The 27,347-nt window shown below is 36.1% G+C and overlaps 1 protein-coding gene and 1 long non-coding RNA gene across 3 annotated transcripts; one reads left to right on the top strand and one right to left on the bottom strand.

Moving 5' to 3' along the window:
• Positions 1–2,612: 2,612 nt before the first annotated feature.
• LOC120891938 (uncharacterized) lies at positions 2,613–6,814 on the bottom strand. Its single transcript, XR_013435110.1, has 3 exons — positions 5,249–6,814; positions 4,252–4,350; positions 2,613–3,419 (listed from the first exon to the last, which is right to left on the bottom strand). It is a non-coding gene; the product is annotated as an uncharacterized LOC120891938 (long non-coding RNA).
• On the top strand, positions 6,781–23,165 carry Nup42 (nucleoporin 42). Of its 2 annotated transcripts, none has more exons than XM_005319102.5 (7): positions 6,781–7,012; positions 8,934–9,162; positions 10,500–10,594; positions 16,584–16,660; positions 17,352–17,438; positions 19,444–19,522; positions 20,688–23,165. In XM_005319102.5, the coding sequence occupies exons 1-7, from the start codon at positions 6,892–6,894 to the stop codon at positions 21,263–21,265; spliced, it is 1,266 nt and encodes a 421-aa protein (XP_005319159.1). In that variant the 5' UTR covers positions 6,781–6,891; the 3' UTR covers positions 21,266–23,165. The 2 variants fall into 2 exon arrangements, with proteins under 2 accessions (XP_005319159.1, XP_040147691.1); XM_040291757.2 differs by lacking the exon at positions 6,781–7,012 and adding an exon at positions 7,157–7,307.
• Positions 23,166–27,347: the final 4,182 nt, after the last annotated feature.

Here is a 27,347-nt window from a genome sequence, read left to right as displayed (position 1 = left end):
AAAATGGCTATTTTTTTTCTCCAACATCTATTTTGGGCAGCTTTGTCAAATATCAGATGGTTGTAAGTATGTGGGTTTGACTCTATGTCTTCAATTCTATTCCACTGATCTTTGTGTCTGTTTTGATTTGATTCTAATACCATTTGTATAGTGTTTCTATAAGGACAACAGTCATCTAGGTTGAGCTCCCCCCAATCTAGTAGAACCTTATCTTAACTATTTACATCTGCAAAGATCCAATCTCCAAATCATGTCACATTCTGAAGCTCTAGGTAAACATTTTGGGGGAAAATACAATTCAATCCAGTACACCCACAAATACTCCATCCTTGGGCAACCATTAATCTCTAGATTTGGCTATTGTGAACCTTATTAGCTTTTTGAATTCTGCACTCCATTGGAGGAAAGAATATCCATTTATCATAATATGATTATATTGCTTAATTTACTATGATAATTGCCTTTCTAGAATATGTACCAATGTTTAATCTATTTCAAATACAGTAGCCATTCTTTATAGGCTTTGTCCACTAACTAGAACACATTATAGTAAAGATACAGATGGGTTTGATGTAGGTTATTATGAAGTTGTTTTCCCTTAGCAATCTACATTATAATTTCTAACAAGTGACTTTTACTGCCTTGGAACCCTTCTATACAATGTCAAGATAATAGCAAAAATACACTGTTTTGACAGGTACATTTTCTATTACTTTTTTCCCCAAAAAAGTTCCTGTTCTACAGAGTGCTGTACTTTTTAGTGGATATTTGATATGTTGGTGTTATATCCTCTGCAGTGACACAATTTTTATGACAATAATTCAATTTAGGGTAGAGAAAGATGGCATCTAGAGGTAGTGGCTTTAGCGATACCTTCCCCAGCCTGGATGCTGAGTATGAGGGCAGTGAGAATGGGCAGTGAGGTCTGAACCCAAGGCTGAAGATGCTGACACTGAAGGTCATGGTAGTAAGCCTGCTTCAGTCTCCAAAGAGAACTGCATCCATTTTTCCCATCAACAGTGGCTCAAAAAAAAAAAAGGATCCAGGAGGAATAAAACCAAGAGTCACAGGATCTTTTTGCAGGCAAGTGTGGAATCAAAATTGAACATTCTAAATGGCTTTGATAAATTGAAAAAGTTATGGGAACATACTTTATGTACAATAATATTGTGGAAGATTCCAAAACATGTAAACATAAGGCCCCTACCATCAAGATTCTTAACAGGTTTAGAGAATAATACATAAAAATACATTTTTTAAGGAACATGAGTTAAATTAATAATAGAAGTGTGGCCAAAGGAATGATGAAATATGAAATCACAGCAACTCATAGGAATATGAGACTATTGACTACAGCAATGAGTTTAGACTTTATGACCAAGACTCATGGTAAGAAATCCTTTATTAGAATCCAAAAATATATGCGTACTTATACTAAACTGAAACAAAAACTCTTCTCAAAAAAATCTAAAATTTTAAAAAAAATTATACTTCTGAAAATCACAATTTGCACATGAAAGTTTGGCATCTTACAAATTGTTGCTGGGGCTGGGGGTGTGGCTCAGTGGTAGAGCGCTTGCCTGGCCTGTGTGAGGCCCTGGGTTCGATCCTCAGCACCACATAAAAATAAAATAAAGATATTGTGTCCAACTACAACTAAATAAAATATTTTTTAAATGTTGCTTAAAAAAAAAATAGTAATTGTGGGCTGGGGATGTGGCTCAAGCGGTAGCGCCCTCGCCTGGCATGCGTGCAGCCTGGGTTTGATCCTCCAGCACCACATACAAACAAAAGATGTTGTGTCCGCCAAAAACTAAAATATTAAATTCTTTCTCTCGAAAAAAAAATAGTAATTGTGGCTTTTATAGACTAGTTTTCAAAAGCTTGACAGTCTCATGAACAATTTGAGTCATGAATTATCTTGATCTATTATTAACAATCAAAATGTTCCATTTACTAAACAGTTATTCAACTAAGTCTATATTCCTTTTGTCTTACATGCTGTTAGCAACAAAAATTTTGGATTTGCTGCATATGCCAAGGTAAAGAAGATACTTAGAGGAAATTTTTGCTTTTTAAGGTTGATATTATTAACATATACCAAAGACAAAATCCAGTCTACTCCATCATGGCACCAAACCATTTCTCACTAAACCTCAATAAATTGGTAATAAGAAAGGATATTTTATAGAACACATCATTCAACACTTGACAGATCTTTTAAATACCCTCTCTTCCTTGTAATGAAATATGAAATCACAGGAGCTCTTAGGAATATGAGATTACATGAGATTATTGACTACAGCAGTGGGTTTAGACTTTTATGACAATAAAAGACAAATCTGATTTTTAAAAGCTTCATTTTCATCTTTCTAATTTTGCTCCTTCCCAAGATGTCTGCAACTGATTTGGGAAAAAACAAAAAGTAGTCTGTGCCAGGAAATGTTGTTATTCTAACTAGAAAGCTTTTTGCTTTTTGAGAGTTTTACACCCTCTTAATCAAAATGTAAAAATGAGAATCAAGGTTATCTGAGTCTTACTAGGATTCTCCTGACTTTATCTTCCAACTGTTTAATTCATTCCCACTATCCATATATGATTTCCAAGAACACTTTTTTATTTATACTCATGCAATCTTTTTTATTCTAATTAGTTACACATGGCAGTAGAATAATTTTGATACATCATACATAAATGGAGTGTAACTTCTCATTCTTTGTTGTAGAATCATACCAGGCATGAAATCATATATGTATTCAGGGTAATAATGTCCAATTCATTCTATTATTATTCCTACCCCCATCCCCTTCTTTGTACCCTCTGCCTAATCCAAGGTACCTCTATTTTTCCCTACCCATCCTCTTATTGTGAATTGGCATCCACATATCAGAGAAACCATTCGGCCTTTGGTTCTGTGGGATTTTCTTATTTTGCTTAGCATAATATTCTCCAGCTCCATCCATTTACCTGCAAATGCCATGATTTCATTATTCTTTAAGGCTGAATAATATTCTATTGTGTATCCCAAGAGCACTTTCTTTTGTATTGCTCCTGTATAGAGCATGTTGTTCTTGTTTCATGTTGTACTTTGAGGATACTTTAGTTTTTTTTATGTTCTTGGAGTGTTTATTTCCTCTGATTTGTTTTCTGCATATTTGCAAATATGTGTTCTCTGACTGCATTTATATTTAAAACAGACATTTAAAATTGATGGTAATTTTTGTGTACAAGGGTGAGTACGATAATCAGTGAAGGGCTGGGGTGTGGCTCAGTGGTAGAGCACTTGCCTAATATGCACAGGGCCCTGGATTTGATTCCAAGCACTGGGGGAAAAAAATCTGTGACTATCTTGGCCTGGGCGTGTAGCTCTGTGGTAGATCATGTGCTTAGTTAGCAAGCCTGGGTTCAATTCCCAGTACCTAAAAAAGAAAAATAAACATATATGATGAGGAAATGACCAACTATTTTTGTTGGGAATCCATAACAAACCCATAGGATTTTGGGGGGGGAGGTGTTAAATACTCCATAAAATAATCTCCTTCCCCTTGGTTGGTGGGGTACAAATCTGGAAGATTTAAGCCTAGAATTTGTGGAGCTCAGACAAAAGGAATTCCAACTCACATTCAATAAGCCCTAAACCCTTTCTACTTGATATCCTGAAATCTGAAACCTCTCTTGTACCTTTTATTTATTTATTAATAAAATTTATCTTCTGTCAGAGACAATTGCCTTACAAGATGAGTTTTGTAACCAAATTCTAACCACATCATATATAGATTTTCAAAAAATCCATCCTTCTCTGGCATCCACAGTGGCTCTTAATTCCTGAGGCTTTTCAGTCTTCTCTGGGGACTTCAGTGTCCACCTTGCAGAATTTTAATTTGACCTTTTTCCTCACTTCTAAGTAATCTACTATCCACTCTTCTTCCATGTACATTCAGTCTTCATACATTGTGGTTTGAGATTATGGTTATCTCCTACTATAATCAAAGATGATGTTTTGAATTGTTTTCTTTCGATGATTTTCAGGAGTATAGGAAAGAAGTATTTTTACTCTGCCATCTTGAAACTAAAATTTTCCTTCCTATAACACTAATCTCCTGAATGCCAACAATACCCCTCATCAAACTGATTACCAAGTTCTGCAAGCCTCAGCCTTAGGCTCTCATCGTCCCACACAACACTCCACTTAAGACTATCTTAATTTTGGCTTTGTCCACCTCTCCACTTTCAAAAAGCCATTGTGCTCACCTTTGTTTTAGCTTTATCCACAATTGGTATTATTTGAGGTCTTCAATCCCAGCAAAGTCCTTACATATGCTGGCATTTTCAGGGATGAAAAGTCAGTGGCTACAGAGAAATTGGTTGATACAAGGAGATGACAAACATATTAAGAATTTTAGAAGCCAAGTTTCATACTATCAAAGAAGAAAGTTACAATGTAGGAGGAAAATAAAATTAATCCTGTGGTCTTGGATTGGAATTAGATATTACTGTATTATATAAGTGTTTTTGTATACATACACACACACACACACACACACACACACACGAAAAGTACATGCACGTCTATACATATGTATTTCCTAGTGATGCTCATAAAAGGACCTGGCAACAAAGAAATCACAATAACAATAAGCACACTTAGAGCTCAGATCTTGCTACCCCCAAAAAGGGCTCTTTGGAGAGAGGAGTGATTCCAGGACTAAAGCAGAGGTGGTGTAAAATTAATCACCCGAAATGTAAAGAAGTGCTCCAAGAACCAGGTTTTTCTTTTCCTTTGTTAAAAGGACAAAGGGGAGCTTAAAGGGGCTTCCATTGACCAAATTAAGGATGATTTGAACATCAAAATTTTTAAAATTATATTAATGGATTCTAACTCATTGAATAAAATTTGAAATCATAAGTCCATATTTATAGGAGTAAATAAAGGAATGAACTATTTGATGAGGAACCAGATTTTTATATAATTTCAAAGTACCTTCCCACAAAATTTTAATGCCAAAGAGGAAAAGAGTATATGGTGCAGCTTTCTGGCAGACATCACCTTAATTAAGTAGTAATAGTAAACACCATATATAAGGGGATAAATTGTGCACAACCTGGTAAGTGCAATGTGAAGACCACAGCATCACTTGGTAGGGGTGGGGCCGGGGGGGAGGGAAGGTATTGGGGATTGAACCCAGGAGTGTTTTACCACTGAGCACACCCTCAGTTTTTTAGTATTTATTTTCATACAAGGTCTTACCAAGATTCAGAGGATAACCTTGAACTTGTGATCCTTCTGCCTCAGCCTCCCCAGTCTCTGGGATTACAGGTGTGTGTCATAGCTCCCAGCTCCAACAGTGTCACTTTTGTGATGATCCTACCAAAATTGCATAATCTGAATGTAATCATGAGCAAACATCAAAAAAAGAAGTCCATTGATGAACTTCTACAAGACAACTAGTCTATAATCTATAAGTGTTAAGAACATGAAAATCAAGTTATGGTTCAGGAATATTCTAGATTGAGAGACTAAAAAAACTTGACTCAGGCAAGCAACAATGATTTTGAACTGGGGTTCTGGGGTTTTTTATAAGGACCTAATTGGACATATGACAAAACACGAAGCCTAAGGATTAGATAGATAGTAATAATGCATGAATATTAATGTCCTAATTTTATGACTGGGTTAACAGTTATGTAGAAGAATGCCCGTGTTTGTATGAAATATACAATAAGCATTTGGGTGATGGGCATTAGGTCTGGAACATAGTCTTGAATGGATGGGGGCAGGGAAGTTGTACTGTGTTTTGTACTGTGTTTGTCCCAGTGTTCCTACAGATCCCACTGTCCTCAAAATCCAAAGTACACAAGCAAGAGGGCGGGCTTACCCCTATATCAACTATCCTAAAACCACCAGGGACAAACCTGCAGTTAATCAAAATCATATACATTAAATCATTGCAACCAAGGAGACTGCAACCAGAGGAACTATGGGGTGTCCCACCAAACAAAGACAAGACATTTATAGGAGTTGGGGTAGAGTTGAGTTCAAATGAAGCTTAAATAAAACTTCTTCGATAGGCTGGAAACAATGCAGAACTATGTGCAAAGGCATTAACATCAAGGGTGGGCTGGAAAATAGGTGTGGGATGTTTCCTTGGAAATTGCAAAAACTATAAGGAATTTGTTTTCAGAAACCCTTATTGGAAACTGTGTACCTGTGAGGCTGCTTCTGTGTCAAAGCAATTTAGTCCTGAAGGCAAAAAAAAAAAAAAAAATGGGATGTTTCTTTCATTATTACTGATAGAATTTCAAATAGTATCTGGATTTTAACGGGCAAGATTTCTCAGTGTGTGGAAAGGCAGCACCCACTCAAAGAACATTATGACACTTCTCAGTTCGGCTGTCCTAAAAACAAACAGTATTTCCTGTTAATGTCATAACTGGCTTTAAGGTCCACTTTCTCCCCGAGTTTTTACTTTCTGAGTGGTTACAAATGAAAAGAACGACTCCGTTTCTCAAACCACAGCTAATGGTCTCCCTTCAGCGCCCTACTGAAGTCCTTCGTTGTCATCTCTTTCCTCTCATTTCGGACGTCAAGCTTCCCTGAGGACAGAAAGTCTACGCAGCAGTCAAACTCGGCGCCCAGTGTCAGAATAAAGTTCAAGCGTCCCGCTTTCTAGGTCCGCCACCGGTGCGTCAGTACCGCTCTTTTCAAGTCCTATTGGCTAAAACCCGCGCCTCTCATCGCACTGGGGGCGGGATAAGAGGAAAAAAGGCGCGCCTTTTCCGGGCGCGAGACGCTGACGTCACAGTAGGGGACCAGTGGCTTTCCGTTGCTTGGCACTCTCTGCTCGCTGACTGGTGTTGACTGAGGACCGCTCCGTCGGCGACGCTGTAGCCATGACCATTTGTCAGTTCTTCCTTCAAGGCCGGTGCCGCTTTGGAGACCGGTGCTGGAACGAACATCCCGGCGCCCGGGGTGCGGGCGGGGGACGGCAACCACCACAGCAGCAGCCCGCAGGTGACGCTCCCCTCAATCCTCCGCCGCCAGCTGAGCCGGGAAAGGCCTGGCGTGGGGGCCCGGGCGCCTGGGACCCGTCGTCCCGCGTGGGTCCCGGTGCTGGGCGTGGCGCCGCGCCGGTCAGGTGACCAGGACGTGCCCGCGTCGCGGCAGCCCCGCCCCCGCCCACCTGGCTTCGAACAGTACTGTTTGATGTTTTCGTCCGCGACTTGGGCAAGTCGGTTTTTGTTGAGCAGATGAGGACCGGGGTTTGCCCCTGGGTGCTAGTGCCAGACAACGAATTTTTACATCAGAAGTATGTATAAAAACTACCTTGTCGGTGAATGTCAGTGGTTGGGAGAATTCAAGTGGGTTGAGCCAGATTCTTCCTTACTGCTGTTTTGTATACTTGTCTTTTCCCCTTGACACCCTGAATCCAATTTTGGTGAGCTTTTTTCCCTCCCTTGAGGTCTAGGCGAGCAACTTGAATCAGAATCAACAAGAATCAGAAGAAGGACTTCATTTGCGGAGGTTGCTAACTCTTGAAATCGGATAAAGCTGTAGGCCCATACCACAGAAAAATGCACATGCTCTTAAAATTTGGGGTGAGATTGGGAGGGTGGGATGCCTGGTTCAGAACCCTCTGGGTTATAGGGAAGAGAAGCACTTCTTTCCATTCCAGGTGACTAATTCTCCTTTAAAATTCACATCGACCTGCTCCCTGGGCCTAGGATCTTGTCAAAGCATTTGTCTATAAGGAGAAGAGGAGATTTTGTTTTCTTAAGATTGGAATTTTGTGCTTTAAAATATCAGGAGTTCCTGTTCCTTTTTACTCATCTCCTTTAGGGTTAATTTATCTGATTGTTCTGTGGGTTTCATGTCTGAGCCCTCTTGTAGAAGACAGTCCTTTTGTGTCATCCATAGTGGATCCAGTAAAATATCCAAACCAAAAATCAGGACTCAAAATCTGATAAACATGAATGTATTTTCCAAAGACAATGTGATATTCAGCAGTTTCTGGAGGCTTGCTTTAAGTGTTGTTATTAGAAAGTACATGTTGAGTGAATAGACCTTGTGGGTGAAAAAATTTGAATAAAATTCAACAGAATTGTAAAGCCCCAAATTGTGAAGATCAAATGCAACATACCAAAAGAGGAAGTGAATTTCTACAGTTGTGTGATTCCCCCAAAGGATTTGGATACCATTAACTCCTGTTTCAGGGATCTTTTTCAGCAGTCTACTCCCTTTTCTCTGTGGATTTATCAGCTAATTTAAAGTTGAGGATGAACTTTTATAACGAAATATACCTCCTGTTATTCTGGTTCTTAATATATTTAATGGCACGTTTAGAATTCTATCAAATAAGATGAATTACCTTGATCTTACCCCAGTGATAAGATTAAAGACAAAATAGAGATAGGAGAGAGTCTTGTTAGTTTATTTTGATACTTATGAACTCAATGCACTTTATTCATATGTCAGTTACCCATAAAATATGTCTATAAAAGGTAGATATGAAGGTGTATTTTCCCAGAGGGAAGACTGAGTTGAATAAACATCTATTCAAGGATAGAGCATAGAATTTAATCTTTTATTCTTTGTCCAGTTTATTCATTGCTCTGGTTAATTGTCAGTTTTTTAGCCTTTTCTTCTGTATAAGGCCTAGTGGGGGAGCAAAGAATGATAAAAACACAGCTTTTTATCCTGAAGGACCTTATGATTTAAGGTGTCAAATAGCAATTAGACCATATGTGATTTGTTACTACACCTAACTGCAAATTGGAAATGAAGAGATTATCATTTGAAACAAGTGGAAATGTAGTACTTTGTTAAACCTTTGTGTAATCCCTAGACATAATAAAACAAAATATAATAAAGATTTTCAGGATTTAATAGAGAAGTTGATAATAAAATTATTCTTGTATTTTTATATTTGTTTTAGGTAATAATAGGCGTGGATGGAATGCCACCAGTCAGAGATATTCCAGTGTCATCCAGCCATCCAGTTTCTCCAAATCCACACCATGGGGGGGCAGCAGAGATCAAGAAAAGCCATCTTTTGGTTCTTTTGATTCTGAAGCTTCAACTAGCAGGAACAGGGGCTTTGGATTTTCTGAGAACCCATTTGCTTCACCTAACTCTGATGAGCAGACAGATGAAAAGAAACTTCTGTAAGTGAAAGCCTTAAGGGAAATCACTTCCCATTTGCTTATTTTTTTTCCAAAGCACCTATAGGGTTTTTGTTTTTTTTTTTAAAAGAAGGTAATCTGTTACTAAATCAAAGTAATCAAAAACAAAACAAAAATCTTTCATGATCCTATCATTCAGAGCTAACCATTAATTTGTTTTATAACATTCTGTGCTTTATTTTACTGAAAAATATATTTCCATAGCATACCTAAGATTAGTCCTGCATAAGGTCATTGTAAATTATGAGTGTTTTACAAAACAACTTGTAATTTTGAAAGTCACTGATAGCATCACTTATTCTTGTTTCTAAAACTTTTACTTCAGTTAACCCTGTTCAGACTGACTTCATTCATTTTGTGTGTAGTATATTCATGACATTTCTTAAGAACATATACAGTAAAATTATGACTGGTGCCCAAATAGTGTTTGGCTGTCTATAACATTTCCTTAGCTCCTGGCTCCTAAGACAAAATTTCTGTATAATGGTTAATCTTTTATTTCCCATAACCAAATTAGAATCAGTAGTAAATATTTTGAGCCATATAAATTATACAGTTGTTTTGCAGTGCTAGGGATTAAACAGAAGGCCTTGTACATTGCTAATAAATATCAGGGGCTTTTTAAGTAAAAAAAACAACAAAACTCTCTTATATTTGTTGTAATCCTAAATTTATAACAGTATTCTCCATGAAATCTATCATTTTATTAATTGTTGCATTCTGGGTGGGGAGAAACTTGGAATCAGTTAAGTGGTAATTTCTTATGTTCCCAGCTAAGTGATCAATGATGTTTATGATAATAAACAGACATTAAAGTTAGTATTGTGTATTTTAGTATATTTTTGTTCTTTAAAAGAACGTGTGGCCAAAATGGGATATTGTGTATATATGCACACAACCTAGAGGGACATGTCCAACTAAGCTTCTTGTGACTGAATGACTTTGTTCTTTGCTTGTGTTTTTTTTTCCCCCCTGTAATGTATAATTTACTTTTAAAAAATAAAAATTATTTTAAAAACCTGAAAAAAAAAATAAATAAAAATAAAAGAACGTGTGGCATTTATAATATATAATTAAGTATATTGGCTAATGATTTACTAATTGGAAAACAAAATTATTAATTTCTCTGTATTATTTATAATCACAAAATATAATTTATATTTCTATCAGCTTGTGCTTTAAAGAAAATTCATCAGGAAATAACTGGAAAAATCTAAATTATGTATTTTACAACAATTTAAAATTTCAATTATTGAAAATCACAAGCAATAAATTTTAACAAATAGTTGAAAAAATCCTTTACTTTTTTTTTTCCCCAGGGAAGGAATTGTGAAAGATATGGAAGTTTGGAAATCATCAGGACAGTGGATGTTTTCAGTTTATTCACCAGTGAAAAAGAAACCTAATATTTCAGGTAACTAAGACATTGTATTTATGTGTTTTTGTGTTTTATTTGTTTCATTGTTGTTTGGGTTTTTGTTTGGTTGGTTTTTTGCAGTGCTGGGGAATGATCCCAGGGCCTCATACATGCTAGGCAAGCGCTCTACCACTCATTTTACACCCTTTAGCCCGGAAACTCTGTGTGTGTGTGTGTTGTTTTTGTTTGTTTATTTGTTTTGGTACTGGGGATTTAACTCCAGTTAAATAGTGGGTTGAATGGTGGGTATTCAACCACTCAGTTGCTTAGCGCCTCTCCATTGCTGAGGCTGGCTTTGAACTCATAATCCTCCTGCCTCGGCCTCCTGAGCTGCTGGGATTACAGGCATGCACCACCTCACCCAGCTCAAAATTGTGTTTTTAAAATACACTCTAAAACTTATTTTCTAGTTGAGCATTATGATACATTCCTGTACTCCCAGAAACTCAAGAGACTGAGGCAGGAGGATGGCAAATTTAAGACCAGTTGAGGCAACTTAGTGAGACTCTATCTCAAAATTTTAAAAAAAGGGCTGGTTCGGGATATGTAGCTCAGGGAGAAGTACTCCTGGGTTCTATACCCATTACTGCAAATAATAAATAAATAAAACTTACTTTCTAAAACAAAGATCATGAATTCATGACAAACAGCTGCTTATAGGAGAGTTGGACATTGTCTAAAGTATCCAAGTATTCTAAATTAATAATTTATAGAGATTGCAATTGGAGAATGTAGGTTCCTTTAAGATACATAATTCCTATGAGAAACATAGTCATATTGGGACCCACAACAATTCCAATACCATAAACCTACAAAAAGGCTTTGTATTCTTGATTCCCTTATGCAAAACCCAGAACCTCCTTGCTGCCTGCAGTGAGTAATAGTCACAAGTCACACATTCTACCTGCCATTAAGGCCTTTGATGCCTGGCTTTGTTCTTTATTCTCACTTTTCTAAGAATACTTATTTTTCATAAAGCATGTTGAGATCTTATTCTACAAGGCTAGCATTTCTTTTAAATTACCCATTTTCCATTTTCTTTTGTCCAGAATCCCTAAACGCTTTCTGGCTTAAAACCTAGACCACCAGGTTTTCCCAAAGGTCCTGGGCCTTTGCCTGTTGAGGAAGCAGATACTCAGCAGATAGGAGACCTTAGAATCAGTGCCCCAGAATTATGAGAATCTTCCTTCATTCTTTCAGTCTGCCTCCTCTTTCTCTGAGAATTGGTATCACAGCACTACTTATTTATTCTCTTATTATTCATTTAGCAAATATTGAATTCCTTTTATGCCAGGCCCTATTCTAGGGTAGATGATATATAGCGATAAGTAAAGCAAATGAGTTATGGAATTTTATATATATATATAAAAAAATCAGGGATTGAACCCAAGGGCACTTAGCCATTGAGCCACATCCCCAGCCCTTTTTATTTTTTAATTTTGAGACAGGTCTCACTAGATTGCTTGCAGCCTCACTAAGTTACTGAGGCTGACTACAAACCTGCAATCCTCCTCCCTCAGCCTCCTGAGCCACTGGAATTATAGGCATGTGCTACCACACCCATCATGAAACTTATATTCTTGAGAAAGTGTTTTAGTCAGCTTTTGCATCACTGTGACTATAATATCTGACAGTAACACTTGGAGGAAGAAACATTTATTTGGGGTTCATGGTTTCAAAGATTTCAGTCTATAGATGGCCAACTCGATTGCTCTGGGCCCAAGATGAAGCAGCATATCGTAGGGAGGGTTGCGTTGGAGGGAAGCTGCTCTCCTCCTGGCAGCCAAAAAGTGGGGGATAATGGAGCCAGAAGATGAAGAGCCCTTCCAGGGCACGCCCTCAGTGACCCATCTCTAGCTATGCTCCACCTGCCTACAGTTACTACCCAGTCATCAGTTCATTCAAAATAGGATGCACTGATTAGATAAAATAATTATTTTATCTGTGAATATTCCTGCATTAACAGGAGCTTTTGGGGACACCTCATATTCATATAACAGGAAAGAATACAAGAAGGAATGCAAATAAGTAGCATAATTTCAGATAGTGAATATAGTCTGTAAAGAAAATAATAAAATCAAGCCTTTAATCAGACTAAATATTAATACTTGTACATTAAGTCTTAATCAGTTCAGAATTAAACCTAGTGCCTAATGCCCTAAAAGCAGTGGTTCTCAAAATGAGGCATATGGATCCTTGAAGAGAGTTCCCATATAAAATATAAGACATACAGTTGAATTTAAGTTTCAAATAAACAATAATATTTTTATACATGTATAATATGTATTTGTTTTATATAATTTATACATATCATATGTGTACACATATACATATAACAATATAATATATGGGACATACTCATACTAAAAAAGTATTTGTTAAATCAGGCAACCTATCCTATAGACCCCTTTATAGGCTGTGTAAGTGCAAAATAATTTTAAGAAATTAATTGGCATTTTCACTGTGTTGACATTTGTACTGTTGGTGCAAACTGATGAGTAAAACCAATACACTTATATTTTAGCATGAATCAAGGCAGAGATGACGAACTACTAGTTGACTTTAGTAATCACAATAAAGAAAATTTTTAAATGCCATTTTAATTTAAGAATGTCCTTAATAAAAGAGATAAAAATTACTCATTTTATTAATTCTTAATACTTGCGTATACACTTCAAATATTCTGTATGACAAAATGGGAAACACATAAAATGCTTCTGCCCCGCTCTCAAATGTGACATTTATCTTGAGGGGAGGACATTTGTGTGATCAAGTTGTGAGATGAGATAGTCACTTTTTAAAGACATTTTTACTGGAAAGAATGACAGCTATGGTTATTCAGACATATGTATTTGGCAAATATATCCTAAAGTATTGATTAAAGTAAGTAAATGCAGTAAGCCTGTAACTTCAAAGAAAACAACTGACAGTTTCATCAGTGATAAAATTCAACTTTTTATGCAAAAATTAGAATTATAGAAAACTTCTTCTCTCACCTCAGTAATGGCTTGTTAGTACTCAGCATACTTCTGGTAAAATGGATGGCAGCATTAACAAATGTGAGTTTTTAAAATATTATATAATGATATGTACCAATATTTGAACATAACTCATTGTACCAGTACTTTCCAAATAACTAATGTGTAATGTTAAAAAAAATTATGTATGACTAAAAATCTTTTCTAAAAACAAGATAAACCAATGGATTTTTAATATGATAGTCCAAAAAGCTCATTAGGACAGAGTCCCCATTACAACTATCTTTTAAGAAACAACCACTTAAGGCTGGGGCTGTAGCTCAGTGGCAGAGCACTTGCCTATGATATGTGAGGCATTGGGTTCAAGTCTTAGCATCACATAAAAAAGTAAATAAAGGTGTGCTGTCCATCTACAACTACAAAAAAAAAAAAATTAAAGAACAACAACAACAAAAAAAAACAGCCATTTGCCAAATTTTGGTGTGTCAAGTCAAAGAAAAATGTCCACAATTATCTGAAAAAGCCATTCAAGTCTTCCTTTTCCGGTAACAAATCTATGTGAATATTTTTTTCGTATACTTCAACCATATTACGACCATAATCACCAGCAACAGAATGAAGTAGAAGCATATTTAAGAATCTCTGAAGCCAAACATTGAAGAGATTTGCAAACAAAATAGTGCTATTTGTTCACTAATTTTCTTTGATGGAAAATAAATGTATGTGATACAAGATTAATTATTTTTAAATGAATTAATATTTCTAAATTTCTGTTTTTATTTCAAATGTGGTGTAATTATCCATATATATATATATATACACATATATGTGTGTGTGTGTGTGTGTGTGTGTGTGTGTGTATACACACACACACACACACAAACAAACAAGAGCTTTCTGGTATCCTTAATGATTTTTAAGAATATAAATGGGTCCTGAGACCAAAAAATTGGAGTTCTGCTGTCCTTAGGCATCCATTATAAATAATGAATTAGCTAAGTGCAGTGTCACATTCTTGTTATCATAGAAACTTGGGAAACTGAGGCAGGAGGATCATTAAGTTTGAGTACAGCCTGGGCAACTTAACTGACCCTGACTCAAAATAAAAAGGTCTGGACAAATGTATGAAATGTCAAGATTATTGTACTGTCATGTGTAACTAATAAAAAAAATAAATAAAATTTAAAAAAATAAAAAGGGCTGGAGATATAGCTCAGTGATAAAGTACTCCTGGGATTAATCTGCAGTATTGCAAAAGGGATGGAAGGAACTTTTTCTATGTATCTAGAATAATACTCTTTTTGTACCACCATTGAAAAACTAAGAAAATAGTAAGATCATTTCTGTGTTCTGTGGTTCACACTGGTTGAGCATGGCTGGAAAGAATAGCAGGGAAAGTATTCCTTTAGATAGAGTGGCTATCCATTCTTACCAGTGCAATATTGGGGCTGAGCCCTGAATGAAGAAAAGGTACCCATTATAGGAAAATTGGGGGAAAACATTCCTGGCAATGCAGATAGGAGTGGAAACAAGATTGGCACACTAAATGAGGCCCGGCACACTAAATGAGGCCCGAATCATGGGAGAATAAACAAGGGAAAGAGTAACAAACATAAAACCAGGTAGCCAAGGCCAGGTGATGGACAGCCATGAAGACCTTTAAGCAGAAGACAGGTATGGTCTAATTGAAAAAGCTCACTGAGGCTACTATATGAAAAATGTCGTTTGTTGGGAGTAGGGACAGAAGTAGAGGCAGAGAAGCAAATTAGGAGATAATTGCAGCTGAAGAGTAGAGTTATTAGCAGTAGAGATTCAAGTTCTGTTTTAGAGCCTCAACTGGCAGGTTGTTGAATATGAGATATGGGTAAAGAGAGAAATCCGATGATTCCTAGGTTTTTTTTGGCTGGGGTAGATGATGTTAATGATATCTGGATTGCAAGGAGTTTTATTGGTGTAGAAAACTTGGGAAGTACAAAAATATATAAATAAAATCATCTGAAGTCACAAAAGGTAACAACTGAAACATTTTAGTATATTTTCTTCAAAACATATACATATGCAAACATATATTTCATGTGTGTGATTTAGGATCATAATTATCTAGTCTTGTACTATACTTTTATTTTTTGTCTTTGTTCTGTGTTTTGAACCCAGACTCTTGCATGTGCTAGATGCTAGGCAAGTGCCCCTCCCTGAGCTTAAGTATTCTAAGTTTTTGTTTTGTCTCTACTACTAGAAACACTGGAATGAACATCCTTATACATACATTTTTGTTTACATATAAAACTGTTTCCTGAAGTTAAATCCTAGATATTTGTATTACATGTTAGAGGTTGTGAACATTATTAAAGCTTGTGATGATTATTGAGAATTTTCCCCCAGAAAAGTTGTTCCATTTTAATTCCCTTAACAGCATTTTGGGAGAATATTCACATCTTAAATTATTTAACAGTAAATATCTTCTATTTTTAATTTTTGCCAGTTCTATAAGTAAACTATTTTATCTCTGGTTTAACATGTAGTTTAAAATTTAACTTTATTTATTTCCTGGCTATTTGAACTTTTTGTGAGTTACTTGTTCTTTCTTTGCCCATATTAACTTTTTTTATTGATTTATAAGATCTACTTACACATTAAGGATGTTAGCTCTTCACCTGTCATATATGTTGCAATATCGTTTTCTTATTTACCATTTGCCTTTTAGTTTTATTTATTGTAGTCTAACAAAATTTTTTAGACTAAAGTTTGAATGTATATATAGTCAGATCTTTGTTTTCTTTCCACTCATATTTAGAAAATTTCTCTCCCCTCAAAAGATCAAATAACTATTTTATTCTAATTTTATACTTTACTAAACATTAAATAGAACATAAACTGAATTCTTTTCCTTATGATTATGAAAATTTTCTGATAATTGACTTTTAACATTTTCTTGTCTAGTACCTCTAGCTTTACTATTAAAATTATTGATATTTATTTTAAATATTCGAATTGATTCCTCACTTCAGGTTTTACAGACATTTCACCAGAGGAGTTGAGGCTTGAATACCATAACTTCTTAGCCAGCAATAACTTACAGAGTTATGTAAGTCTGTTTCCTATTCATCTACCTCAATAATAAATTGGTGTCAATTACTGTTTTCAATGTCTATAGTGGCTTGATTGTGTTTTGGGAAAGTTATGGAAACCAGTTTTTTTTATAGGAAAGCCTTTTTTCCCCCCGTCCTAAATTTTTTTCTTTGAAATTGGTTGGTTATCTAAGATGATAATAGTATATGTGAATACAGTAATTAAGAATATTATGGTGTTTATTATAAGTCACCCAGCATTCATTCTCAGAAATCAGACCTTTTCATCAATTGACAATACATTGGTTGAGCATCTATTAGGTGTAGATACCATGATGAATGTTAGAAAAACAAAGTTAAGAAGCCATCTATTAAGTTGGGTCAATAGAATAGACTGAGTTGGGAACCTGGAAGAAAATGGTATGTTTTTCTATTGTTGACAGTTATGATCATGCATTTCAACTAGTACATTTATTCACCTCATCTCCAAATATAACTAACTCTGAGTTACCAGGTACTTGTGATTAATCAAGTAACACAAGGAGTTGGAGATCAGGGAGGGGCAACTATAGTTTGAATATCTTTGGCAAATAGGAACAAGTCAATGCAGATTTTTATAAATTAGGCACCATAAAACTTTTGTGAAGTTGTTATTGAAGAAATTGATTTAAACACTTGAGTTACTACGTTTCTGTCTTCTCTCCTCAGCTAAATTCCATCCAACAGTTAATAAGTCAGTGGAGTAATAGGATAAATGAACTGAAAAGTCTAACTTCCTCAACGAAAGTAGCTTTGGTGAGTATTTCTTTAGAGAAATATCTTAATCACTTTTTTGTAGAGGATATTTCACTTTGGATTTGGAAAGCAAAACAAAATGTCAAGAATTATGATACACATTCTTAAGATGATATTTAGAGTCAGGGTGCTGGAATTGTTTTTTTCTATGTTTCTCAGAAAAGCAGGGATAATTATGCTTTTTTAAAAAAAAATAATTTTAGGTAGTTTTTGATAGTACTAGTTTTGAAAATTGGGAAATATTACATAAATTTAAGTATTTAAGGTTATCTGTTTTAAAAGAAATTACATTGGAAATGATATAAATGCATATTCAGACTAATGTATACTTCTGGGACTAAAGGACCTTGATCATAGATAGGTTCCTTGTAGGCAGAAATGCCTTTAGAACATATATACCCACTTTTCTCCAAAGGTACAGGGTCCTGACTGGACTCTTAGTTGCAAGCTAATTTCTTGTACCTTTCAGTTATTATAATGACATTTGAATTTTAGTGGGACTTCTAATAAGTATTCTGTCTGTGAGAATGAACCACCATCACTATTGATGAGAAGTGATGGAGAAAAAGATACTTGAGTCCAAGGAACTGCAGAACTTCTCTCAGGGTGGGGAGTTTCCCTTTCTTTGCTAACTTCCTAGGGTCCTTCATAGTTGATTTGGTTACAATCCATCCTCAACTGGCTTAATAGTTTATCACTTCTTTTTCTCATGAGTAGTAGAGACCAAAAAAAGGAAAAAAGTACATACTGTATGATTTGTTTTTATGAAATAAAAAAGACACATCTCTTCTATAGTGACAAGCAGATGAGTGGTTGTCTGGAACCAGGAGTTAGGAAAGGGTTGACTGAGAAGGGAAAAAGGGGACTTTTAGGGATAACAATAATGTTCTGAATTTTGATTATAGAAGCGGTTACAAGATTGTCAGAACTCATGGAAATATTTACATAATGAGTATATTTTATTTTATGTAAATTAGACCTCAATAAAGTTAAATTTTTAAAAATGCTATTGAGGCTTCCAAATGAGAGAAATTATATTTGCTTACTTTGATTAGGAACATCTTGGAAGTCGTCTGAAAAGTTTCTTGAAAAGGAAATTAAGAAATTATTATTTAGCAGTTAAAACTGCATGGTGGCACACACCTGTAATCCTAGCAACTCAGGGGCCTAAGACAGGAAGAATGCATGTTCAAGGCCAGCCTGGGCAACTTACTGAGACCCTGTCTGAAAATAAAATTTTAGAAAGACCTGGGGATGTAGCTCAGTAGTAGAGCAACTGTGATTTTAATCCCCAGTTCTACAAAAGAAAAAGAGAAGAGAAAAGGGAAAAAAGATGTCAGTGGAGTTGAAAGAGCATAAAATATTTTTAGGGAAGAAGAAATATTCAGTGGATTTTAGTGGTAAGCTTTTAATAATATAATTGTGGATTCAGTTCAAGCATTGGAGTAGACTGAATATCCTCTAAAGGTTGTTTGTATCTACATTTATATTTCTTGATAAATGTAGAATCCAATCTTATAGAGAGTAAAATGTATTATTAAACATTATTTTCTGATTGGCATATGTGCTCATTGCTGATATCTAGAAAGTAATTTTAAAAGCATATAATTTTTTAAATCATAATTTCTCAGCCAGAGACAGTCACTTAACTTTTTGGGGTTTTGTTGTTGTTGTTGTTGTTGTTTTGAGTGTGCTGGAAATTGAACCCAGAGCCTTGCACTTCCTAGGCAAATGCTCAACCATTTAGCTAAATTCCCAGCCCCTATTATTGATTTATTAATGTACTTTTTTTCTATGCATATTTGTATTTTTAGTTTATAGTATACTTTATACAATATTACATCTTACCCTTTTGAACATCCCTTTATGGGCATTTTACATGTTAAACATTTAACTTCACACTTTTAAATATACATTTCAAAAATTTAATTTGACTATTAAGTGTATAGAAAAGGTAATTGAGAACTATTCATCAAGCACCTTATGTTTGCATACTCTTTTTAAGCTCTCTGATGATGGAGTAAATCAAGCAGCACCTACTTTTGGATTTGGAAGTAGGCCAGCAGGAACATTTGGATCACCAGGTAAGTGATGAAGTAATGCTGGACTTCACTCAATCAGAAAAGTAGAATTTTGTAGGTTTCAAATGAAAAAGCCTGAATTATTATTTTAAATCACCCTTGCCAGATAGAGGAAAACTTCAAAGAGAGATTTTGGTTTTTTCACATTCCAGAATTTGTGATCATAATTATATTTTGCTTTGTATTCACAGTTATGCATTCTTAAGCTGGAACCAAAAATTGGTTCATTCTGCTTCTTGCAAGTCATCTCTGCTAATAAATTATAAGAAGCAAGGATAACTAATTAGGGAAAATATTTTATTTGGGTGGTTTCTGTAAACAAGGGACTATAATTCTTGTGCATTATTTTTCATCTTTGCTGTTTCTTTAAGCAGTCTAATGTGCCATGAAATTATTTTAAGTTTTTTTTTTTCTATGAGAATTGTTTTTAAAGTGTTCTCTTTGGATTAATTGTAGATATATTTCAAAATATTACTGATTTTTAAGTCTGAATACTGACCTGACAAGCAAGTATTTAAACTCCACTCTGGATGGTAGGGTGGTTATCAATGAAAGTTGTATGACTTATATTTCTGTGCCATCAAATATAGGTAACAAAATCAATTGGGCGATTCTGCTATTTGAATTTCAACTATTGGCCGCTTTGGCCCTAAATAAAAGGGTTACTTTAAGTTGATTATTTTATTAATACATCCTAATTTCTAAAAGTTTGGTTGAATATTTTTTCTTAAGTAATTGTTTATAAAATAAAAACTGGAAGTTTTTTTAAATAAATAAATCACCCTTGCCAATTCTGCCACCTACCATGATGGAGCCTCAGAGATCTTGGCTCATCAAGCATTTATGAAAGAGGCCAGAATGGGCATATTCTTTGAAAGACACTACAGCTTAGGCTTTAGTTCATTTTAGGAATGTTTCTCAAGAGTTTCACAGGAATACATATCTATGATAGCAGTACCTTGGAGAACATTTTTGTCACTGCATAGCTGTCAAGTGACAATTCAGGTAAGACAGAGTGGCACACCAAAAGTGGAAAGGCCACTGCCTGGTCCCTGAGATTTCTCTAGGGTGAAGGTAAATCACAGTAGCAAAAATATCGGGAAAATAGGGTTCAGTGCATTTGTCCTAACCTCTCATTTTCACTTTTTTCTTTTTCTGTTTTTCGTAGGTTTTCCAGTGAATAATAGCAGCAGTGATAATGCTCAGAATTTTAGTTTTAAAACAACCCCTGGATTTGTCACTGCCTCTTCTGGAAGCCCTTCAGTGTTCGGGAGTCCTCTAACATTTGGTGCTGTACCCTCTGCCAGTTCAGCCACCTCTACTTCCACTCCAACTTTTGGATTTGGGAAGCCTGAAATTACATCTGCTGTTTCATTTTCATTTAAAAGTCCTTCAGCTTCCAGTTTTGGATCACCTGGATTTTCAGGATTTCCAGCTTCCTTGGCAGCGGGTCCTGTTGGAGCTCCAGTGGCCTCAGCCTTTGGAAACACCAGTTCTATGGCTGGTTTTGGTAGTCCCAGCTCACATTCTTACACTGCCTTTTCCAAGCCATCTAATGACATCTTTGGAGATAGCAACATATCCACCTCTCTCCCATTCTCAAATGTCATCGTCACCACAGATAATGTGTTATTCACACCCAAGGATCAATTAACAGTAGAAGAACTAGAACAATTTCAGTCTAAGAAATTTATCCTGGGAAAAATTCCATTAAAGCCACCACCTGTGGAGCTTCTAAATATTTAAAAGGGCAATTTTAAATACAGAAAAGAACGGCTTTTAAATAAGAGGTTTTTGTTTCTGTTTTTGCAGTGCTGGATTTGAACCTGGGGCCTGTGTTTACTAAGCAAGCACTTTTCACTGTGCCATACTCCCAGCCTTATAATGGCTTTTGAACTTGTCTTGAGTGGTTCACATAAAAGAGCATACATACACACACACAGAAACACACACACACACATTTTTGAGGAATGTAAGCTTCAATAATACTTTAGGGATTTTAAAGTTTGACATATATCCCAAACTATAAATAAGTAAATACACAACAAGCAAGGGAATTTGAACAGTGGTGGGAGCATGATTATGAACTGAAAAAAAATATGGTACTGAATAATCTCATTCTATTTCACTTTATTGTCTCTTACCCTTTAAAGTTGTGTGTGTGTGCGCGCGCGTGTATGTGTGTGCCTAGGGATCAAACCCAAGGCTAGACCTTTTATCTGTTCATCCCTCCCTAGGCTTCCAATTCCTTTTCTCTTACCCTCAGTGGGGTAAGAGAAAAGAGTTCAGAAACAAGACTAGGATGTTCCAGCTGGATTGACGTGGCTGCCTTCTTTACTCCAAGCTCCATTCTTTCAATTTTGCCTTTCCACTTTTATCTCCTTTAACAAAGGGATAATTGAAAATCTTCAAAAAGTGAGGGAATCTTTTTAAGAAGAATGCTTTAAAGTATGAGAAAAATAATAATTTAATATTTGAAGGGAAAGAAAAAGTCATTACAGAAGAAACTCAAAAGGTCCAAAACTTCTTTAATACTCATGAAGGGCAAATTAAAAAATGCCACATCATGTTCATCCACCTGATAAAAAGACAACAAATATTGGTGAAGGTGTAATATTGTAGAAATTCATGCTATTGATGGAAGTGTAGATTGTTGCAAATACTTAAAAAAGAGCAGTCTGGCAGCATCTAATAACGTTGAAGGTGTACAACCTCTACAGCTTAGCAGTTCTACTTCTATGCAAGACCTTCCTCCTCAAAGTGTGGTCCTAGGACTAGCAGCATCAACACCACATGGGAAATTAATACATATATGCAAAAAGCCAGGTCTCACCCCAAATTCAATGAATCAGAAACTGCTCTTTCGAAAAGACTCAAGTGATTTGTATGCACGTGGATATATGAGAAGTTTGTGTACATAAACAAGGACATGTATAAAAATGTACATAATATTGTTTATAGCAGCAAATGAAATGAAAGCAACAAGAAGTCCCTTCACAGAATAGCAGATAAACTGGTATGATGGTGGGCTGCATCTGCATAGCTCGTGACAAGTATAAACAACCAAAATGAGGCAGATGAGAATTATATGTGTGATGTAGTATTTAAAATTGCAAGTTATATTGCTTATGGATACAACATAGGAATAGAAACATGGGAATAATAGGCTCCAAATTCAAAATAGTATTTACCTTGGTTAGAGTAAGAAAATGAATGGGATCTGAGTGGTATAGACAGGAAGCTTTATGTGTGATATTTTTAAAATGTGACTTAAAGCTTTATATGACTATGGTAAAATTTAACAGTGGATGACAAGTACATAGTTACAATTGTTATTTCCTGTACTTTTCCATATGCCTGAAATAGGTCCTTAAATGTTCAAAGATTTTAGAAAACACAAAAGAATGCCTTTTTTCACCCTAAATTGTGTATTAAGTAACTTTCTGATTCCTAAAGTGATCACTGTGAATTGGCTGGTTTGTCAAATTTTGTTGAAGTCTGTTGGATTAAACATGCCACCCTGATAAACCTTGTTCAAATACTGAAGCCCAGAAGCAGAACTGCTCTGGACAACATTTGAGTATAGCCAGTTAAATTTTAGAGTACACATTCGAGTATTTGTGAACAAAATGAAAATTATATCTGATGAACTGTGTAAGGGTTTGTATTTGTTTCAGTACACCAGACAAGGAAGATAATCTAGAATCAGTATGTTAAATGTGACCTTGAGGCTGTTATCAGCCACATGTCCTCAAGCAACTGGAAATCTAGCCTTGTTTCCTTGGTCCTTGATCACTTAAATGGCATTCACTTCCCACAACATTGAAGCAGAAGAGTAGGGTAATTTTTCTGGTGATGCCTTTGTCACATTTGAGCTTTTTCCATTTGGAAACCTATTTGAAACTATTTCTCCTATGACTCACATCTCCCCTCCACCACAAAAAAAAAAAAATTCTTACTTGATTTATCTAATATTTCAGAATCTGCTCAACTGAGACATTTTACATAATTCAGTAGATTCAACATATGTCTTATGTAAGAGACAGATGGTTTGCTTTATTTATTATTGGTACTGGCAATTTAACCCAGGGGTGCTTTACCACTGAGTCATACCCCCAACACTTTTTATTTTGACACTCTCATTAGGTTGCTTAGGGCTTCACTGAGTTGCTGGGGCTGCCTTCAAACTTGAGCTCCTCCTACTTCCTCTCCTGAGTTGCTGGGATTACAGGTATATGTTTGATTTATTGGATTATTACTCATCATTATTAAGGACCCATCAAATCTAAGTACTATGCTAAGGATTCAATCCTACTAAGCACCTATGAGAAGTCTCAAAAGGGTCAAGTTTCTCCAGGAGCTCATCACCAAAGATAAAGATAAACCAAAAAAAATGTACAGATTCAAACAACATGTACAAAGGGATCTAAAGGAGTACTTCAAAGTGCCAAGATGTGTTGTTAATGGAGTCATGAGGGGCCATCAGCTTGTAGTAACTTCACAGAGGAAATGAATTTTAGTAGCTTTGATAGAGAAGTAAAACCATATTGGAAAGGAGAAATAGCCAGAAGGTGCTGGGAATGCAAGTCAGAATCTCATACATGATAAGCAAGCACTCTATCACTGAGCTACATCCCCAGCCAGGAATTGAGCTAAATAGAGGTAAGATAAGCTGGTGAAGAGTTTGAAAACTCTTAATTTCCTTAAGAAATTTTTATTAGCTGGGTGAAATTGGGCAAGTTAATATCTACCACCCAGTGATTGTATGAAGATTAAATGAAAAAAAAATGAATGTAAAGTGCTTAGTAGAGAGATGCTCCATAATGTCATCATTGATCCAAATAATACTTTATAGAGAATTCAAATCATAGAAATGCATAAAATGAAAATTACAGTCTACCTTCTCAATTCACATTGTCTCTAACCTTTTGGTGTACATTTTCCAGTGTTTATATGCAATAATTATCAACATATTTTGCATCTTGACAATATCTTGAAGAATTTTCCCCGTCAGCATGGAGAGATTTACCTCACAGTATTCCATTGTATGTCCATTAATTAATTTAGCCATATTCCTAGTTATGGGCCAACAATGCTTCAATAGGACATCCTAGAACATATATCTTTTTACTATTGTGAGAATGTTTTATAAGTGAAAATGCTGAGTTGAAAAGTATAAATATTTTAAGTTTTAGTATATTTTGTTAAATTGTTTCCATTCTTCCTATAGTGTAGGTCCTCAAAGGAGAGCAGGTGGCAATGGGTTTATTGTAATTGAAAAAAAAAAAATATATATATATATATATCAATAAGATCTATAGAGATTGATCAGCAATGTTTCCATTAGTCCTTTTCAGTCCCCTGGACCAGTACCACATGGACATTGCTTTGGATTGTGAGCACTTTTTTCATCAAAACCAGAGAGAGTTACATAGGCAGGACTTTTCTTTGCTCGGAAAACATCACCAGGCCAGTTTTTGTAATGTTTAATGGTATTGAACATACAAATCTGTCATTGCCACAGAGATGAATCTCCTCAAAGTGGGAAAAATTATTGGCAGGAAACACAACAGTGGATAGAGGTAACTCTAAAAGACAACACAGTTTTCTAACTGAAAACAGGTTCTAACAAGCCAAACTTGAGAACAAAATGGGTAAAAGCTGTAACAGGGAAAAGAAAACTGAATGAGAGAATAGGGAACTATGTCGAAATGTTTCAGCCACCATCTCACCTTTCACTTATTTGTTTATTTTAGACTGTTGGTCCATCACTACAACTATTCTTTTGAAATATTGTGATTCCTCTTTCCCCTCTTCTTTCAAGCACTTGTCTGGCCAGCTACAGCCCTGAGGGGCTGTCTCCTAGCCCAGCACACATGTGGAGTAAAATGCTCTGGAGGAAGCTGAGGTCAGGACCTGAGTCTCAGAAGCACTGCCCAGCACTCCACAAGCTCCTCCCATGGGCTCAGCCTCTGCCCCACTATAGCTATCCCATACCTTTCAACTGTCTTCTCTCTCTGGAAAGGCCCTACCTTTTTTTTCACAGAGAAAATAGATGTTACCAATGGCATTGGCCACTGTCATCTGCAATCCAAGCCAGCCCTCCATATTTGTTAGATTTGAGAGATTTACCTCACAGTATTCCATCTCTTCTTGCATCCCTGGTCTCCATGAAGTTTTCCATCTTCCTGCATCCCCTGGTCTCCATGAAGTCTCCCACAAAGATTCACATAGGCTATAGCATCTCCTTGCTAGGAAGAAACAAATGCTCTTGTACTCATTTTCCAAAGCCTGGACCACCCTTGCTCCCTGCTTCCTTTAATGGCCACACTATATGTTGGTTTTGCTTGATCACTCTCCTCCCCGACCTAGTTATACCTCTGTCAGCCTATTTCAATTTGTCTCCCACCCCTCATCCCATGGGAACCATTCTTGCTAAGGTCTTAGTGCCAGCAAGCCCTCTTCAGAATCCCTTTTCAAGCTGACAGTATCCTTGTGGCAGCTCCAGTTACTTCATCTTCTCAGAGTCAGTCAATCTCTTTCTCTGGGTTCCCAGTGAAATTTCCACTTCCTCTTACTGGCTGTGATTAGGACTAGAGGCCCTAGTGGATTAGTCATGTATCTAGGGGAATATGATGCTGCGGTTGGGTTGGGCTACAGAGCCCTGCCTGAAGGGCTGAGATTGGAATAAGAGTGAGTCTCTCAAAAAATCCAGGTTCTATTAAAAAGAGAGAAAAAATTAAGGATGAGCCAATAGAAGAATAACACATATCTTACTATCATTTACATGCCAGCCTACATTTATTGATCTTTGTGTATCTCAATCTCTTAACAGTCTTCTACACAGCTATGTTTGTCAGTTCATTGCTATAACCAAAATATCTGACAAGAATAATGTAGAGGAGAAAAGGTTTATCTTGCCTTATGATTTCAGAGGTTTCAGTGCATGGTTCATCAGCTCAATTGCTCTGGGCCTGAGGCAAGGCAGAATACCAAAGTGGCAGGGAGTGGTTTCTCAGCTCATGGCAGCCAGCAAATATGGAGAAACAGAGGAAAGGCCAGAGACAAGATACAGTCCCCAAGGGCATGACTCCAGTGACCTACTTCCTCCAACCATGCCCTGCTTATAGTTTCTAACACCTCCTAGTAGTTCTTTCAGGTTATTAATTAATCAAATAGATTAATCCACTGATGAAGTTAAAAGCCTCATGGTCCAATCATTTCCCAAAAGCCCTACTTCTGGATGCTGCTGCACTACGGATCAAGCCTTTAACACATGAGCTTTTCAGAGACATTCCAGATCCAAACCATAGAAGCAGCCAAGTACACTCAATATGTTAGGACTCTGTTACAAGTGAAGGAGTCTAACTCAACTAGCTTGATCACAGAAAAGATGGAGGTGGGTGATGTTTACTTATCTATTGGTATATGGGTCACATAATTAAAATTCAGGGTTGATGTAAACTTTGGCAAAACTGGATACGGCATGTTTTGTTTTGGATATGGTTTGAGTATGTCCCCCAGAGATTTATGTGATGGCAGCTTGTTCTCCAGTGTGCCTATGTTGAGATGGTGGAAGCTTTAAAATGTGGGCTCCTAGTGCAAGGTAATTAGATCATGGGGGCTTATCTTAAGAAGGAATTAACATAATTCTCAGGAGACCTTGTTAGTTCCTTTGAGAGCTGGCTGTTAAAAAGGGTAAGTCTCTCTGATTTCCTGTCTCACCATGTGATCTTACCCTTTTTCAGGTACCATTTCCCTTTCTGCTTTGCCATATTCTCCACAACCAGAGGAGCCTTTACCAGAAGTTAAAATACCTGATCTTGAA

The sequence above is a fragment of the Ictidomys tridecemlineatus genome, chromosome 2 (genome assembly GCF_052094955.1).
Source record: "Ictidomys tridecemlineatus isolate mIctTri1 chromosome 2, mIctTri1.hap1, whole genome shotgun sequence".
In the NCBI taxonomy this organism is placed as follows: Eukaryota; Metazoa; Chordata; class Mammalia; order Rodentia; family Sciuridae; genus Ictidomys; species Ictidomys tridecemlineatus.
The sequence above is the reverse complement of the archived record's forward strand: the minus strand, read 5'-3'. Positions and strand labels throughout refer to the sequence as shown.